The sequence below is a fragment of the Mastacembelus armatus genome, chromosome 2 (assembly GCF_900324485.2).
Source record: "Mastacembelus armatus chromosome 2, fMasArm1.2, whole genome shotgun sequence".
NCBI lineage: Eukaryota > Metazoa > Chordata > Actinopteri > Synbranchiformes > Mastacembelidae > Mastacembelus > Mastacembelus armatus.
The window spans coordinates 3,043,562-3,063,306 of record NC_046634.1 but is presented as its reverse complement, the minus strand read 5'-3'; the positions used below and the strand labels follow the sequence as shown (position 1 = coordinate 3,063,306).

Sequence of the window (19,745 nt, the reverse complement as noted above, 5' to 3'; positions counted from 1 at the left end):
AGGATTTAGTGTCATTAGCTTTACCTTTTTGTTCCTTGTCGTATCAAATTTTAGAATTAGATAAATCTCTGTCTCTTCGGTCCAATCTCGAGCTAAAGAGAGGATCTTAAACTCTCCTTAATCCCTGCGTGATGTGTTCTTGTGTACACTGTGCACTTTACTAGAAGCAGACATGCAGGAAAAAAATTGGATGGATCAGCCCTTTAAAACACCTCACACTCCTCGCACGCTGACACTAACACAGCCCTTTACTAATCTGTGAAAGACAGCAGTAGATCAGCTCGTCTGAGGGTGATCTAAGAGTCATCATGTTGATTGTTGCATCGGGTGGTTCTTGCTTCTTGCACCAGCTTTGCAACACTGAAAAATCAAGGCGACAGTAGTAAAGATGCCACAAAGTGGGAAACCAATGTCTTGTATCTTCTCTGTAACCACTCCACGCTGCTGGGCTTACACAGCAGGCAGACGCTCGGATATCTGGGGCCTCATTTATCAAACCAAGTGTAGAACAAGCTGTAAATGTTGAGCATCAGCAGGCAAATCTGTATTTTCCATAACAAACTCATCGTGATTGTGATTGTGACGGTTCATTCTCATTCGGAAACATGCCAATTGTTGCCAGTATCTCCTTGCATTCCAGCCACGTCAACGTTACATGTCAAATATTTGTCGAAAAGTATTGTTGTATCAAAAATCTCCTTTTTCCTCTTCTAAAAGGTAAAAATCGGATTATTCATCTTAAACTAGTGAACAGCTGGTGGGTAGAAAGAACCACAGCTCCATGTCTTTGCTAAGCTGTGGCGCTTTGGAAAGCTCCAATCACATCTGTACGATATGATTTAAATCCTTCTCCAAACCACGCTAAAGCCTCAACTAAACACTCTAACTTCTGTTTCCGCTTTGACTTGAATGGTGTGTGTTTACTCTGAGACACACGAATATGCAGTTGTGTGAAAAAAAGAAAAAAAAAAAAACAAAACAGAAAAGAAAAGAAAAGAAGGAGGGTTTTGCTGGTGCGTCAGGTCTGGAGTGAGTTTAAATGGATGCACATTCTCAAGCAGAAGACGAAAGTGATAAATAAGGTTTTTAAGTTTAGCAACAAGCATCTGTGCGGTTGATAAATGAGACCCCTGGTGGTTTTGGCCTCATGCAGCTGTCTTCTAGGTTTGTTCCTGCAGTCTCATGTCTGACAACTCTGAACACTTGCTGTGGCATTAAGATTAAACCAGAGGACACCGCTTTGTGTTGAGGAGGACCGCATGGAGGCTACGCTCGGCATCAGCTCCCACAACACCCAGTACTCTCAAGCTGAACTGTCTCTACCTTTACCACTTCATCACTCTTCACTTAACGGCCCGGCAAAGTCGGACGAGAGAGCGAACCAGTCTCAGAGCACTTAAGGTCCTAAAATGTGTAGGCATGTATCATCAAAAGGGTGCTCGGAGAACAGGTCTAGTGGGACAAAACACAAGCCGAACATTAGAATACAGAAGAATCACATACATTTTGTTTGCAGAGACCCACATGAATGATTGATGAGCAAGGCAGGCCCTCAAGCAACATCACATACAGGGTAGATGCCTCTGAGGTGATGGAGCGTAGGAAGCGGAACCCAGCTGATATGTCAAAACATTCTGGCACCTGAAAAAAAAAAAAAAAATGCAGCAGGAATCTAAAGGTGATGATGAGCGAGAGCGCACACTTCATCAATGTCCGTTTTTCCTCTGTGCCATTCATACACACACCGAAAACAGAGGGAGAGGGTGGAGGGAGGGAAAGAAAGCGGGGAGGAAGGGCAGAGGAGGGACCATATGCTAGAAAACATTTGGATGGGATAGAAACAATGAGCAGGTTTCAAGTGGCAAGAGGTCAGTTCTTTAGGGGGGCGGTTCTCAAACATCTTGGTTCGGTCGATGTCCAATCCCAGCACCCTTAGCTCCAGTTAAAACCCTCCCACTCCCAGTGGTTGATGGTTCATCGGCAGCAGATTGTAGAGGCATTTCCAGCACATCTTGCCAGCTGTGTCCCTGGCAAGCATGATATTGTAAAAGCCATAATCCTCTCCAGCAACATCACTCTTTACAAGCTCCAGCCTTGAATCAACCCCAAGGTTCACTCCTCACTAGAAGCGTTCTCCTCTGGTGAGAAAATGGCAGCCACACCCACCAACGTAGAATTATGGGAGGCTGAGATGATGATGACAGTGTGTAGGAGGACGAGGGCCAGCAGGCAGATCTTCAGCCGCCCGCTGCACAGTCTTGGGGTGGCAGCGGAGGTGACCGAGGACACCTCAGGCTGGCAGGATGAAGCAGTTCTTTTTAGTGTCCCGCCTGAAGGGTTGTCCATTTTGGGCTCCCATCGGACGTCGCAGCATTCCGCTTCACTGCCTGATGGATGCTCTCCCAAGAGCCCTGAGAAACAGATAACAGTAACAATGCTGACTCTCGCCTGCTCTCTTTATATCTAGATAACTAAGTCATTCAGCTGAGCCCAATGAATACACCAATAAATAACAATTAGGTTGTACAATAAATGTACAACATGGAGAGGAGGTGATATAACAATAACCATATATACGACAGAATGATAAGTTATGTATTCTGAATATACACTGAGGTATAAATGAATTGAGAAGTGGTTAATGGAGCAGTGAAATAGCTGAAAAATAAAGGTATATCTTATATGATGCAGTAAAAACATCATATCAGACCAAAATTGAAAACAGTACAGGGATAAAGGTAACACCAGGAGGAGAGATGCTGGGATTGAAGCCTATGCACCTCTGATTAACAACAAGGTTGGTTGTCTCATCGACTCTGACCCTCCTATTGGACTGCCCTCAGCTCTGCAGATGGATCAGCACCACTAGAACTCAGTGTGTGGTTTTAATCACAGCATGGAGGACCAGACACTGTGACCCTCAGCTGAACTCAAATTAAAGTCCACGGCCACACGGAGGGTGATGCATCGCTGCATCAGCTGATGGCTCTGGAAGTCTTCAGCGTCTGAAGCGAGCTGTCACTGTTTCCGCCTGCGCAGGGCAAACTAGACTGCAGAGGGAAAAGCTCACTTAGTTCTCACTGAAGGATGAGAACAGACTGATTCTCCCAATTATTTTCTTCAAGCACTCCCTTTAAATTTAGCTGGTAATGGCAATGTGTTACTTATCCCTTTCAGATAACATGTGTTGGGATACAGAAAACCTCCAGTCCTCTGAGGTAGAGTCCTTGGTGATTAGTACTACATAAACTGCAGTAAATATTGAGGGACAGGCCAAATTGAACTCATCAGTGTACTGTTAAAATGTCCTTGTGTGAGCTCGGCTGTGCTCAGACACACCACTAGATGTCATCGGAAAGCCTTCAGAAACGCCTCTGTGTTCCTGGAGGAACACCATGCAGTCGACATGGAGACACACATTCTGGATGAATCAACACCGTGCAGCCTTTTACAAAACGCCATTCACTAACTAACCCAATTAAGAGGTTTTTCTCTAAAGAGAATGCAAAACTGCGCAAACACCTGAATATGCAAATACACAGCCTGCACCTATCTGCTGCTGGCAAACAGTGAGCGCCGTTAACCTGTGCAGATGAAGCTGGGGCTGCCGCCATGGATCAGGTCGTCGTTATCGGGCAGGATGAACGGACAGCTCTGTTGGACCTCCAGGCAGTACTGGTGGCACGGTACCTTCTTCTGACAGGACCTCTGGGTGGTGGGGAAATACTGAGCACACAGCCAGGGCTTATAGGCCATCTGAGGAGACGGAGGAAGGAGAGAGAAAATGAAATAAATTGATTTTTTTTTTTTTTTTGCATTGTATCAAAATTCTGTCAATAAAGAAATCTATATCAGCTCCTCACTATACAACTCTGGAGTGGCTGGTCCAAGCTCCCTGAAGGTGTTTTAAATTGAGTTTGATATGTCTGTCCAGGTGAAGGCGAGGACACTGAAAACCAAATAACCTCACCAAACTCAAGTTTCTGTCCTCCTTCAAATGAAATTGCTGGGTTTCACTTAGAGGAATAAAACAAAATGCACAGACTTATGTGCATAAGGAGACAGATGGTAACATGTAATAGCCAAACCCGCTGGGAAAGCTTAGCAAAACAAAATGAACCAAGGGCAAACCAAAGTCTGGATTCATCCTCCATTGAGCTGCTTCCTAATGCACTTTTTTTTTTTTTTTACTGGGATTAACACTAGAGAGGGGAAATTACAGCAAAGAGCAAAAGAGCACAGACGATCCATCATCGAGACTGTAATCGGATTTGTTTTTGAACCCTCTCCTGCTGCCAAAATTTTTAACCTGGTGGGATGAAAGGTCGACCAAACTCTGCCCCGCAAACACATGACTCCATATGATTATTGTTAGTTTGGCTAAATATACTGTAGAAAAAGGCCTACAAGCAAAAAAACGCAACAACATCCAATTCATTGTCATCCCCAGGTGCTCTATCATGACTAAGGGTATAGTGTTTACTCAATAGTTAAAGGTGCTCTGTGCAGGCAGCAGGTAAACCACATGTTTGGTTTGTATTTTCCTTTTGTAGCTGGACACAAACACACTATGTTGCATACTGACTTACCCCAGTCAGTTAGACGTGCAAGGAAAAAGCCAGTCCATTAAACAGCTGAAGAAATGTGCTGCTATTAAGTGATGAAAGGGGTTGAGAGAGTGTTTAGACTATGTGACACATTGAAGCAATATAGGTACAACAGTCAAGTCCTGAATCACAGGCAAAACAAACTATTAGCTGCAATCAGGTAATTGCCAAGTGGAAGAATAACACAATGTTCAGCATTAAGAGAGAATGACGAATACAGAAGTAAGATTTCTGCTATAATATGTTTTGATTTATGAACAGGGGATCTGTCCGGGTTGTGTCTCTCACCCAGAGTCAGCAGGGATCGGCTGACCCGAGTCAACGTCAGTTGGGCCTAAAGATTTTGAAACAATAAAGACCCGGAGGTGTGGAGTTAGGAATAACAGACATATCAGACATGAGGCCAGAGGCCCAGGGCTACATCAGCCACTGCTGAGCAGGGAAGTTTGCTGTTGTCACAAATGTTTGTCACAGAGTGAACCTGACTTCCAGTTTAGCGTTTCCTGTTTGTTTCTAAAATGGTGGACTTGGCATGTGCAATAAGAAGTGCCGTCACAAGCACCACAAGTGTCACAGTGGAGAACATGCTGCACACACAGTTAATTACCCCCTGTGTTCTTTAACCATAGAGGAACATCTACTACTTGGAGGTGGGGCAGCCATCTGTCATTCTGGTTTTAAAGTGTCATGGATGTTGGGTTAAATTACACCCAGCACCTCCACAAGGCTATAAAGGTAAACCAGCCCCTCCTCTGACCACCCCTACAATTTCAGATGCTGAGAAATCACATCTGGGGGTCTGATTTGTTTCCTGCTTGGACCGACATACAGAGATAACAAACACTGCACAGGCAATTATAATAATTATGATAATCTTATTACAGTGATGCTGATGAGAATGATAATGACGAGAACACCGTGGACCTGTGTAAAATCAAATGTTGATACTGTACAGCATGTGTGTGTGGACTATACTGTACAGTAGGACAAAAAGTTGAACAGTGGTTTTGGTGTTTTCATGGCAGCTCTGTCTCTGGCTATTCCAGGTTACGCTCCCGGTGCCGAGTAAAACGTGTTTTCCTGTGGATGTTGTGTCGTAATAAACATGTTCATGCAAACCTTAGTGACTACACCTCTTTGCGTGGTGGAGAGTAATGTGGATAAATTACACCAACAGTTTAATTCCCATGATCCTTTGCTTTTGGCAGCAGTGTTGTCCCTGTGGAGAGGCTCCACAGCTGAACACGCAGAAGAGACACAGGCTCAAGGCCAAGATAAAATCACTGCGATCACTGATTACATGTGTGTTTGGGGTGTTCTGTCAGAGTCAGAGGTGATAAATCCTTGAGTGAAGATTGCCAGCGTGGCTGCTGTTTAATTCACCATGATTTAGCATAAATTCTTGCCAGCAGTGAGATAATCCGTCTAGGGATGCCGCGGCTATCAAAAGAGAACCAAAACAATACAATCGCAGTCAGACAGGAAATCTGGGTCCTCCTGAAGATGTATGCTGGCAGTTGCCAAGGTAACAGCTTTTTCTGCTTTTCATTAGAGCTCATTGGGTGCTGCCCCACTCTCTGTTGGTTTGCTGTTTGTGTGCACGTTCAAGCATGCGTCCAGGTCTGTGTGCATACGTTCATATGTGTGTGTGTGTAAACGCGTGCGTGCGCTCAGCATGAAAAGGGAAACGTATGAGAGCAAATTGAGTTAGTCAGGAAGCAGGCCTGGAGTCTGATTTGATCAGTCTAATGTGTGATCAGTGTGAATGGGAACCTGGCACTCAAAAAGCCTCTGTCGCCATGCAGCTCAGTCTGCTTCAAACAATGTACTCAAGCCCAGAGACACAGACAGGAAAGACACCAAGCTGGCAACTAATTCCACAGGGGCTTTCTCCCTACGCCTCATTTTAGCCCCAGCCTGTCCAGTTGAACAGAGTCTCCTATAGGTCTTACTTCTATCAACAATTCCTAAATTTCGAGGATGAAATCAAGACGAAACACCCTGATTTTGGAAATTTACGTTAATATTGAGATGTAAAAGATGCCAGTTTTCTCCCAGTGCTTACATGCAAATCTTTTGAAGCCTAAAAATAATATTAAAAATTAAGATTCAAACGCTGTCGCTCTGGCAGATAAGTGTCAGCAGTGCTGGCATCTGAATTTCAGCACAGTGATTACTATTATATAAGCGGCAGACTGTAGAACAAGTCATGGACTGCATCTTATTTCCTGCAGCCTCTAACTCTGGGCCCTGCCACTCTATCAGCTAGAACATATCGTTCAGATCATTACGTAAAGAGCTGAATTATAGTATATATATATATATATATGTTTTGCTTAGTAACTTAAAGTTATGACTTTTAGCACAGAAGCAAATACAGATCTGATGCCTTCTGAAGAGTTGGCCTGTGCACTGCAGTTAATGTGGGAAAAACCTGCTCAAATCAAGTAGTGGATAACCGATGTGTCAATAAGGGGTGGGCGCATGATTTCATGCTGCAGCTGTAGTTGCAACCAGCAGGTAACAAGCACTGCTGCATATAAAAACATGAGTTCTGTGTTGTAAAACCGGTTCAGTTTTGGTCATTCAACCAGTACCCAGCAGTCCACAGGAAGCAGCCGTCCAAGGCTGACACCTCCTGTAAATCTGACATGTAAAGCAGCTCTTCCTCCGCTTCGCCCGGGTGCGGGGCTTCCCTCACCGTTCACACGTCTGTCATCTGACATAGAGAGGACTATGTGAGAGGAGTCGCTGTGCAGCACAGACACGGGCAGCAAAACTACCACCATCACGAGGAAACATCAAACATCTGTAAACAGGATGATTGAGCCAAATTTTTCTTTGGATAAAATCTGGACCAGAACTGGAGCTGCTGAAGGACCATTCCCTAAAAGTACCACAGCATACAAACACAGAAACACTAGGAACAAATTATATTAAAGCAATACTGGAAAAATGTTGTAAATGGTCAGAGAGCTGTCAAAAAGTAAATATCCACCGGCCCAGAATGTCGTCAGGTGTAATACTTCCTGAAGTAATGGACATAATGGGCAAATATTTATTTTAGGATATTGCTTTAAAATGAATTACAGGAAGTAGGAGGCAAAAGGAAAGCACATGTTCAGGTAAATGGAAAGAAGTAGCAGATCAAATAAAAAGCATGAAGACAATTACTTAAAAAATCCAAGGCTATGTTGATTGTTCTGAACTAAAATAGACCAGATGGCTGCACCACACAAATGGAAATCATGGATGTAATGGAGGTAAAGTACTCTATACAGGTACACGGACGCAGCTGGATTTGTATATTTGTATATAGTTGTATACACTCTTTATATGTGTATATGTGATTTATTTCTAAATGTATCTCTCAGTTTGTGCTCCTCTGGTCTTTAATTGACTATGCAAGAAAACCCAGCTGCTTCTAGTACAATGGGTGTATTTACTGAAAGCCATAATGATGTCTAATGCATGTACAGTGATGTAGTAACAAGACAAGTCACAAAAAACGCAAATTGAGCTTATAGGAGTCGATCCCTTTAGCTGTGTTTCACAAATCAAACACAGAGTTAACTGTATTCACTATTAAACTGTTGATTTAAGCTCCTGAGTATGTAACAACTTTAACTCAACACCCCGTGAAGTATCTACACTCTCTTCCCAGCAGCACGGTGTTGTCTCTCACACTCACTCACACACACACACACACACACACACACACACACACACACACACACACACAGACATGGTGGCTATAAAGTGGAATGACAGAGACGGCTATAAAAAGCACATGAGTCAGCTGCAGAGTGAGATTCCAGTTAGAAGCTGAATGACACAGATCATTACCACTCACACAGATCGCGGCTGCGGTAGAACAGGAAGTGGCTTTTGCACTACCTGGGTTATTTTCAGACGTGTTTTTCCATTTGATGACAGGCATTTTTTTTTTTTTTTTTGCACTGTAATGTCCTGAGTCTGCAAAATATTACAGCTAGATTCTTGGTACTGAAATCTTTCAAACTGAAGTGGAAACAGGGTCACTTGGTCTATATGGAAAGACCACATGGTCCCCAACGGAACCAGCAGGACTCGAATGCAAACGTGTGTCTATCTTCCTGCCCTGATGTCCGCACTCATCACGCCCCTTTTACTGGTGATATCATGTATTCAGGTGCTTCTGGAAAATTACCCCTTGTTTGTGCGTTCACAATTTGACAAGTGCCCTCTGGAAAAACGTAGGATCATAAGGGGCTGTAGTGGAGGACTACGAACTGGACAAAAATCTGATCAACCCATCGTTTAACCAAATCAACAGCAAACTTTCTCCTCTGTCAGTTTCTTTTCTTGTTAACGTGGAAAAGGGATGCAGTCCTAACTAAAGGCAGGCTGGCTGACACCCCCCCACAGGGAAAAGGGCCACACAGCAGGCTTATAAATCAGACAGTATTTAAGGATTTCTTAGAGAGATGCACAAAAAGTGTCTGGAAAGCAGTAATATAAATATGTGGACATTCATTCCTTTGCCACAGTATCTCTAGTTCAACTAAAAGTTGTTAATGCACACAGAAATGTAAAAACACTCACAAATTGCTCAAAGCCACATCAATTTCTCAGAAACACCCATGTGAAAGAACAAAAGGTGAAAACCATTAAACACAGTTCTTGATTAGTGACCCATTAATCTTATTGACAGGCTTCTAGAGGCTTCCAGAAACCCCCAACCTTTTAACTGGAAACACCTTACAGAGAACACAGCATCACGGGACGCTGACATCTGACTAACATGATCCATTTTGTATAACCTCTCTCTTCTGTGTCAGCTTTCCGTAGGTGGATCTGGTCCTGCATGTCCACAGGTTCAGAGCCACCTGTCAGGGCACAAAGAGGAAGAGGCATCTGTTTTTCTGAGCCCTGCTTTGTAGATCGGTTCTGAGAAAACATGAGCATGAATGTGACTGGCAGGAATGAATTGGTTAGATTTCCAAAACAGGTAGATATAAGAAACAGATTGTACAAATCTGCTGTGTTCTACGAAACACCAGGTTGTCTTCCAGGTTTGGTTTCACGTTGAGCAGATTAAGCAATGATCTGGTTGCAGGATCCATGTTGGCTCAGCACCAGCTCTGCAGCTCTCTCCTCCAAAGGTTTAAAGAATTCATTTTCAGCTGGATCAGAGCTCAGGGACGCTGCTGAATAGGCCAGAGTGGCTCTGTTTTCTCTATCAATGCAGAGCCTGCTAAATGCAGGAGGCTGGCCCTAAGCCTGGACCACATCGACTGAAACCCTGCACCGAAGACATCGCGCCACGATGAACATGACAACATAAATGCTGAGTGGGGGGTTTAAGAAAACAAGAACCAAAAAAGTCGATGGCACTCAGCTGTACTGTTGATATTGCACATTCTTCCAACAAACACTGTCAACAACCATTCATTCTCAGCTCAAAAAGCACTTTCCAAAGACAATGATGTATTGAGTTAATCTAATCTTCATTCAGCACTGTGACTATGTGCTGCTCTTCAATTTTGTGTCCACAGAAAATAACACGAGGGGAACGACGTCACTCGTGGTCAGTTTTCAAGGTAAATACTGTAAGTGACAATCCTTATCGTCCAAGTGTTTGCAGTAATGGAAATGAGGCAACGAGGCAGAGTGATCAGTCTGCAGGGCGAAGAGCAATCAGCGTATAGATTTATTAGCCTCGAAGGGAGTGAAGATGTGAAAGGTCAGTGTGAGTAATGGAGGCCACATAACTGTTCAGCTGCAGTCCGTACGTAACACCTTCAGTGTGAACACTGCCCTCAGTCGGGGGGGGGGGAGTGAGGGATTCAAACTGACTGGGAAAAAAAAAAAAGTTCTTTTAAGCTTCTGTGACAAAGAGATGAATTAGATGAAGAAATACATTTCAAAAAAGGACAAAATGGAAGTTAAACAGCCAACAGCTACTCATTCTGCCCACGCCAGGAGCCTGACACAAGCTCCTGCACTGATACAGCCCCACCTGCAACCATGCAGTCAACATCACGGCCTTGAAAGCTCCTCGTGTCTCTGGGATGCACTGGAGCTGATGCTGAGTGTGAAAGAATATCGGTTAGAAACAGGACAAGGTGCAGCAGTAAGTGTTCTCATGAAGAGATGGCAGAGGGGCACTCTGTACGGCAGCAGGGACAGCTCCTCAGACCACAAGAGGACCAGCTCCCAACTCAGGTGGCCACTTGTCAGATCAGATGTGAGGATCTGGAGGGGGGTCAAGCAGGAGCATTATCAGGACTGTGGGTGGACCAGGTGGTTTGGAAAACTGTTCGACATCATCATCATCAATAAGTGGAGCATCTCTGACAAATCACACAGCCTTATCAGTAGACATGAACACTGATACAACAAAAGCAAAGAAATCAAGCCGCAACTTATCAGATCATTGGTTGTATGGCTAGATAATGACACATAGAGGGGGATTTTAGAAGCATGTTTTAATACTGAAGTATACTGTAATCATTTAAAGAAACAAACATTTTCTAGCCAAGTCTATGGGTCTGTCAGTGAGAGGTTTTGGGTGGAATTTCCCTTTAATGTGTGTCAAAAGCAGAATGTTTACTCGCGTTTGCTTTCATAACTTTTTTGTTTTGGCATGCTGACTTCCATCTGGGGATAAAACACCACAGGTATAAAGGGATTTACTCTTCATCACTGTTAGCAACAATATTCAAGGACCAGATCTGAACCAGAATGTGGAAACGTTTTCTCCACAAACCCACAGTACTACACAAAGACTTGCTGTGTGCTATCATTCCTACAGAAGGCCTAATTTAACACGGATTAGTGAAGATACACAGCACGATATGGAATACTGTTTCAAACACACATGCAAGGTTTTGGTTTGGTTCCAACCAAACAGTCTCTCTGCTGTAATTTCAGATGAAGGACACAACAAAGCATCATGTCCCTCCTCCAGGAAAGAGGAATAATATTCATCTTCTTTTCACTGTGTGATATCATAACGTTATGCTGTAACTAGAATGAAGGAATTAAGATGTTGTTTTGTTTGGGATGTGGGATGTACGTTACCATGAAAACACACACACACACACACACACACACACACACACACTGCAGTTTATTTTGACTCAATCCTACAAGCACTGTCTTGCTGCAGGAAATACTCACAAATGTGTATCAATCAGCCACAGAAAATAGTCCAAAACAAAAGCATGATTTCCTCCAGTAACATCTGCTGAAACTCAGTGATCAGCTGTTGCTGTTAAAATTAAAACTATATATTTGTGGGCTGTTTTTAAAGGTTAACATCTTCAGTAGAAACTAATGGGATTAGTGTACAGGGCAGGAAAGTGAGACAGTACTGTGAGACAAGGTAACACATTGGAATTGTTGACTATATGGCTCTATTATACATGACACTTTCAAAACCACACTTTGGAATATCTAAAATGTAACCATTAGTTCCAATATTTTTCAAGAGCCGTCAAAAATCTCTACTGAGACATGTTTTTGTCGTTCATTTGTGCCAGCAGTCAACCAGGGACAGTAACTTGGAATTAATGGGCTGCCATGTTTGCCTAGGTAAACAAATTCTACCTCTAAAAACACACTGAAAACCTGTCTCCACAAAGGAAAAGACATGGAAACAGAGTTGACAGGAGGGAAAGACCACTGGGTGTTGACACGTTTGAAAAACTGGTTTAAGCCCAGTCACGGCAGCTTTTCAAACCTCTGTAGTTTCATGGTAAAGTCACTTCATTTCAAGGAAATCGCCGCTGTGAGTTTGGTGGTAAACAAAGCAGAGAGTGCTGAAGGCTGATGACGTAAATCAGCACTGCAGCAAGTTCATTTGAAAAATCTGAATGAATAGCTGTTGATTTTTTTAAATCACTGATGATGCATTATGTTGGTTTTATTTTGGTTATACAGGATCCTAGCCCGAGCCAATAAATCCAAAGTTGGCAGTGCAGTGGTCTGTGATACTGTGCATCATATTATTGCACAGGACAGCAGCATACATCATGCAGTGAACGATTTCAAGAAAGAAACGGCAATGAAAAGGAAATCGTCACACTTCATGTGCATAAACAAACCTCATGTCCGGTGACAAGTCATTTAACAGGCCAAACATCATCCTCAATCATCCTAATGGACCACACAGAGCTTAACGCAGACACTGACACAACCTTTTCACAGCCCACTGTATACATGCAGTTTGAAATGTCTTTTTAAAGGGACCATAATCCCATTAGTGGAAACAGACGTGATCATTTGAAGACAGGACACTGGGTCGGGACTCCCTAGTCATCAGTTACCATATCTGACACCACCAGGTAAGGAAAGTGCTGCTGTGTTTCTCTGTAAGCATGGCCACAAACCTCCACCATGCCTGACAAGAGCATTAACTACATGGGTTAAAATTCTCTACAGCACACAGCAGCTGGGATATGTATTCTGGCTTATATCTGTGTCTGTAAAAATAATCCCTTTAAATACCTATGCAGACAATAGGGCTGTTAGACTAATTGATGTCATGCCTATAAATGAATGACTGTCTTAGTCTGACCCTCAGGTGTTTCACAGGAAAAAAAAAAAGAAAACCAACCTGCCTGCAACATCTTCATTTTCTCAGAATTGTGAAGCCAATGTAATGAATGTTTTTACTATAATTAAATTTTGGTTGTTCCATTATTGCCTCAACAGGAGAACAGCTTGGCAACCAAATGCAATTCGTCTCCAGGGAGGATTTTCAAAAGAACACGTCATTATACCACATCTGTGCGTCTTCCTCAGGACAGCCAATGTTGTGGTTCCTAATGTTAACACAGTAAACAGACGCTGTATGGCATTATTTACATGCATTAAACACGCAGTACATTTAAAGCTCCTCTCAATAACAACCTTTATTTAACTAAGAAAACCTCTTTCCAAGCCCTGGCAACATAACAGCTAACAGGCATATTTACATATTATATATTGAGCTTTACTGTAAATGACATATTATACTGACTGTCACTGGTAATACTAATGCCACAGAGGTTAACTGAGGTCTGTTAGCTGAGTGAAGTTTTAACCCCTTCTGCTCGGTGCTGTTTCCCTCCTTGCTCCAGCCCTTATCTGATCTGCTCTCAGCACAGCAGTTCACTGTTAAAACAACATGGAAGCGTTGCCGTGCACTGCAGCAGCTTAGCCTCCCCTCTCTCTCCTCTCCCTGCCTCATTAGCATGCTGCTCAGGGATCTTCCCATTCATAAAAGGGCTGTCGTGGAGTGGGCCAGGCATCTTGAAGGGACGAAATCTCTCCAAGGTCAGCATTCACAACCGCCGCAGGGAGACACGATGGCAAAAATCACATGCTTCTGCATTGTTGCTCTCACGCAACCTGGGAGTGTGAGGAATGCACTGCACTGCAAATATCTATTGTTCATTAATGCACAGATACACAAAACATTTGGTAATATGAATAATGGGAAAAAGGCAGACAAAGGAGATAATTAAAAAAATACATGGGTGAGGACGGATGAGATAAACTACATCAGAGCTGCAACAGAACTGATACATTTGAGGGGTGAGGGTGTCGTGTGTATTTATGTCTCAGGCTGGTATACACACAAAAGCACTGCAATACATAGAACACACTTGTAAAACAAATCAGAAACAAAACAGCCACACTGCTACACACCTGTGGGATCTGCATGGCACCACTCTCTTCATTGATAAAGAAGATGGAATCACAAAACAAACCATCCCAAACTCACGAAAGGGATAAGAGGGACGGAGTTTACCTACTCCTACGTCTACTACTACCAATGCTCGTGCTTCTTATCCTGCCTGTGTTATTCCAGCACAAAATAATTTCGAAACACAATCCCCAACAAGTCTGCACACAAATCCATCTCCGCCTCCACCCCCCAGGTCCAATTGAATGTCTAATCTTAGCTGGTGTTTGTGTGTGAGCAGAAAGGAGGACAGCGTCCTCCCGCTTCAGATCCTTGTCAGCCACACACATCTGCATTGATCTGAGCTCTCTCTGAGCCAGAGGGACGGGTGGCAGCAATACCAAGAGGTTGATCCCTATTGATTTGCGCTGAGCCTTCTACATTCACTTGTCCTTCATTTGATAGTGGGCAGCTCCTCTGGCCAAAATAGGGTGACACCCGAGCTCAGTGAAGACATCATGGTCTTATCTGAACCTGTTTGATTGTGCCATGAAACTTAGGTGTGTGTGTGTGTGTGTGTGTGTGTGTCTGTGTTTTCAAGAAGTATACGGTTTAGAAAGAGGTCAATTTTAATGTTGCACTCTGTCTTTAGATACAGTGTGGACAGTTGTGCAATATATGATATATTTACACCACTACATTTGTTTTAAAACTCAAATTATAAGCATATATGTCATTTAACATTAGTTCCACCAACTGAACAAATACAATAATGTAGCAATAATATGAAACACAAGTGAGATGTAACAGGGTACTTTTACTTTTGGTATTTCCACTGTATTTGGCTGCTAACAGTAGTATTACACTGTGGTATTTACACGTAAGTACTTCATCACTGCCTTCGAGCCCAGCACTCTTCATACCACAGAGATTAAAGCAGAGAAAAAAGGCCAGAAAATAGTGTGCACTTCTTTGAGATTAAGCAACTGACAGAGGAAATATGCTGGTGGTTTTACTGGCTGCAGCTTCTTAAATGTGAGTATTTACTGGTTTTCTTTGTCTTTTATGATTGTAAACTGGGTGATCATCTGTTGTTTTTCCTTATTTTTCAGCTGTTTAAAATCCCAATGATTATAGAGGAAATTAACAAGCAGATTAAACAGTAGTGGACATGATCACTGGTTTCAGCCCTCATGATAACAAAACACCATGTTTTCAGGTTTTCAGCAGACTTTTAATGTTGCTAGTAAACACCTGCAGATATTAACTATATAACATGACAAAACCTGCTCTTTGATGATGTCCATGTCAGCTCCTTTCAACACGCTGAAATGGAAGAAGCATTCTTGTTACTGTTTCTAATACATGCACTAGCAGTACACCAGGAATAGCCAAAAATCAAAGAATTTAAACAATGGCTGTGCCTGCATGAAAATGATACATCAGCGTGCTCAGATATGCTTTGTGTGAAGAGGCCCTAATGACAGGTTTGTTGTTATACAGCAGACTTCTGGCATGGCAGGTACGAAACCTTACATGTGATCACAGCATGGAGAGCCCAGGCCTTTGTTGGCTAATGGTTATTTTACCGCCAGCATGCTTTCTGATCAGCCAGGTTGGTTTTGCCTTTATCGTTTCCTGTGAAACTACTAGAGAGTCTGGCATTTGTTTCACATTTTGTTAAAAATAAAATTTTTTAAAATGCTGAAAAACACTGCTGCTTTCAAGTCAGTGTCAGTGCTTCGGCCCGGGTTTAAATGTTTCGAGCGCGGCCCTGCTGTCAAGATGAATGGTGGGTTTTCACACAGTCAGATGATGGAGGATCCCATTGTGAGGAAGAGCACGCTGGCCGTGTCCATCGTGTGATGTTTCACCTCGGGCTACGGGAATCAAAGCGCCACCTGCGGACCACAGCAGCCACTCCTGCACAACAAATGCTACTCTCCATGTCAAATATCCTCGCTTGAAATGTCAGATATCTTCCTGTACTGATCCCCTGCATGCTGACATGAGACACTGAAGCAGAATCTATTTGTTTAATGCTTTCATGTTGCCAGTTCATTGTACACTATAATCGCGCCTTATTTACTGTGATTACATATACAACTGCCTGAGCAGGGACACAACTTGCACCGCTCGGATTCTCCAAGGCAGGTAGCCATTAACTCAACACGAGCTCCACATTATTGTTTGAGTCATGCTGCTCTTTGCGTAACGCTTCACACCACACGTACAAGCCTTAAGCAAACCTATAATCAAGAAGGTGACGGTGAAGGGTCACTGAAGAAATTACCAGCTTGACTAAATGACTGTTTTCCCTCCAAAATGCCATGAGGTGAGCTCAGAGAACGGGGGAGACAGCGGCCCGAGGCGGGCAGCGGATAAACCATGAAATTAGTTCAGCGGAGGAGAAGAAAGGGTGTGAGACAGGCACACACAGGCACACACAGCCAAGGAATCTGCAGATGACATTAATAGGAACTGGTAGTTAATTGCATGGCCTGGTGCTGGCTTAGCAAGCTCTTTAAAAAAAGTTGCATTCATTGCCGTTGCCTATGCACATACTCTAAAACCAGCAACTTTGAAGTAAAGTCTGAAGTTGCTTAGATCAGGCTTTACCAACTCACAGCAGTGACGGCTCTATATGCAGACAGTGGTTTGAGCAACAGGTGGATGAAGCTTCCAGCTGTGGTGGTTTATGAGAAATATCAGAACTAGCACCAAGCTAAATATTTATTGTGAGTACTGATTCACTTGCTGGTTATTTTCTGTCATAATTTTCATCTTTAACATATCTTCTTTTTTGTAACTGAATTCCCATCCATCCATTTCCTATACCTGCTTATTCCTTAACCAGGGTCCCAGGGATCTGCTGGAGCCTGTCCCAGCTCTCTTTGGGTGAAAGGCAGGGGTCCACCCTGGACAGGTCCCCAGTCCATCACAGGGCCACATAGATACAAACAACCTCACACACTCACACTCACTCCTATGGTCAATTTAGAGTCACCAATCTACCTGACATACATGTTTTTGGACTGTGGGAGGAAACCAGAGTACCTGGAGAAAACCCTGAATTTCCAGAACCCAAAAATGTTCACTTGGTAATAAAAAACAACAAATAAAGGAGCACATATGGTGTTTCTACACTAGTTTTCCTTAAGAAATGACCAAACAACTGATTCCCCAAAGAGTTTTTTTTTTAATTGCAGACTATTTCTCTGTTGGTCATCTGGGCCTTTGCTATTTTTTCCATGTCTACATTAAAGCTAGTTTTCCAAAGTGCACATGCATGTGACTCCATCTAGGTGCATTAGATTTGTTTGAGCAGACATGTGGCCTGATCCGCGGTTTTTGCGCCTGTGTCTCAGCCTGTGGTTGGCTGAATGGACGCCTTCTGGGATTGGCCAGGGCTTCTGTGAATGGAGCCGGACAGCGCCATTCAGCACCGCGGACAGCTCCCTGGAGCTTTTCGTGCCTCAGCGGCAGCACGCAGCAGCGACTCCGACTCGACCTCACCGTTTCCCGGACACCCATCACATCATTGCCCCGGTATACCCTCAGTCTGTGAGGAGATGTAAACAGTGCAGGGCAATCACAGAGCGGACCCGGGGCCTAGATGGAACGAGGCCTGTGTGGGGGCCTAGTAATGAGCAAACAAACCCTTCCGCCACATTAGGCAGGGAAACCACCTCTTGACTTTAATGAAACGCTCTCGATATGGAGTGGGGCGGCCATGATGAACACCTGGCGGACTGCGACAACAGACACAGGACACACAGGCTCTCACAGCTGTTTGTACATGCAGGAGCCTGCTCATTAGAATGTGGTAAACACTAAGCTATAAAACCCACTTCTTCCAATCCGGTCTAGGGCTACCGATGGCTGATCAGGCGGATTGTGAGCTCAAGCAGCGTCAGGCGGACTTCAATGTCAAAGCCCCGGTGGAGAAACACTACCAGAGCCCCCCACCTGCACATTATCATGGGGCCTAAACACAAAGAGGAGATGAATGAACATGAGGCCCGGAGCCGGGAGTCTCCTTGAATCTGTCACCCGTCTCCATGGCGACAGGAGGAGGAGGAGGAGGAGGAGAACCAAACCTGGCATCCATCCGGGCCCAAATCAACAGATGGCCACCACCATCACATCACCCCCCCACCCCACCGCCCCCATCCTTCCTTTCAGGCTACCTACCTTGCACTGCTCCATGCACGTCCTCACCGAATATGCCCCCGGCTCATATTTCTGAGTCAGGAGCTCAAAGTCCTCGTATTTCTCCTGGGCGTGCTGGTCGTAGCGCTGGTACGCCTGGACGCACAGGCTGCATCTGGTCGTGTCGCCATCGCCGAGCACGTCGAGGCTGCAGTTCAAATTGTCCGGACTTGTCGACCCGTGAAACAAATCCAGCAGAGAGTAAGAGTTACAAAAGGAAAGGTACAAATCGCTCATATTTACAGCCCGCGTCCCCTCTTTGTCTGAAAGGCCCCTGCACAAATGGTCGGCATCTGCGAAAGTAAAGCAGTTCTTGGATAAACTATCCTGGTGGCAAGTTTCGAGCCGCCACAAATGTTTGGTAGAGTTTTCTATAAAAATAGCATCTGGGATTCCTCTGAGGCTGCTGTGTGCTGAGTGGGTCTGGGGTGAGAGGAGGAGGTGGGAGGATGCGAACTTGGCCTCGGCGCAGAACCACAGGTGATCAGAGAGGAGGATGGTTAGGAACAAGAGGGATGCCAAGGACAGTCGCCATCTCTGCGCCCTCTCTGAGTCGGTGAATGGCTTTTCGTTGTCGCGGGGGGGGCTCTAGCCAGATTTGGAAGCCGTCGTCATCTTCTTGCTGCCAACACGTCCCAGCACCCCTGGTCATATTTTGGGAACCGGCCGACTCCACCGTGGGGGCTCCTCTGCCGCAACAGTCATTGACGTGGGGTCCGCTTCGCGTTTTCCTCCCCTCGGGTGTCGGGTGGTCGGTCGTCCCGGCTTGTCTTTGCGATCAGCGGTAATTCCCATTAAAATGAGCGTGGGCCGGATGGGAAATTAGACGCTGGCGACCACGGGCCGCATCCTCCATGGCTGACCGGTGAAGCCGCTGTCCTCCCGTCCGCCCTGAGCTCCGCTCCTCTGCGTAGCCTCGACTCCGTTTTTAGAAACACTCACCGACGCGTTTACGTTTTCCCCGGCCTCGGTCGTGCAGGGACAAGGGCGCTATCCTCTTCCAACATGGCGAAGCTGTCTGCCTTTGTGTCGGCGGATGGGCCTGGAACAGACCTCTTTTCTTCTCAAGCCCTCACCGTCTTCATCGCGCTGCCGTTGTCAAGTTGCCGCCATGTTCGCTGGGAGACGGAGTGTGTACGAAGGAAGTCAGCGGCGATGCACGGCGGCACTTCCGCCCATACCCTTCAAAATAAGAGCGTTCGCGTTTCTTTGTCCCATGCCTACCTCTATTTTTTTAACGGTATCCTGCAGACTAAAAAAAACACAGACAC

General features: G+C 44.6%; 1 protein-coding gene across 1 annotated transcript; it reads right to left on the bottom strand.

The window, feature by feature from the left end:
• Positions 1–999: 999 nt before the first annotated feature.
• On the bottom strand, positions 1,000–19,590 carry nalf1a (NALCN channel auxiliary factor 1a). The gene is given in 4 exon segments (XM_026301801.1): positions 1,000–2,411; positions 3,585–3,756; positions 18,457–19,059; positions 19,061–19,590. Coding segments are annotated over 4 exon segments (1,140 nt in total). The 5' UTR covers positions 19,127–19,590; the 3' UTR covers positions 1,000–2,112.
• Between the last annotated feature and the right edge of the window lie 155 nt (positions 19,591–19,745).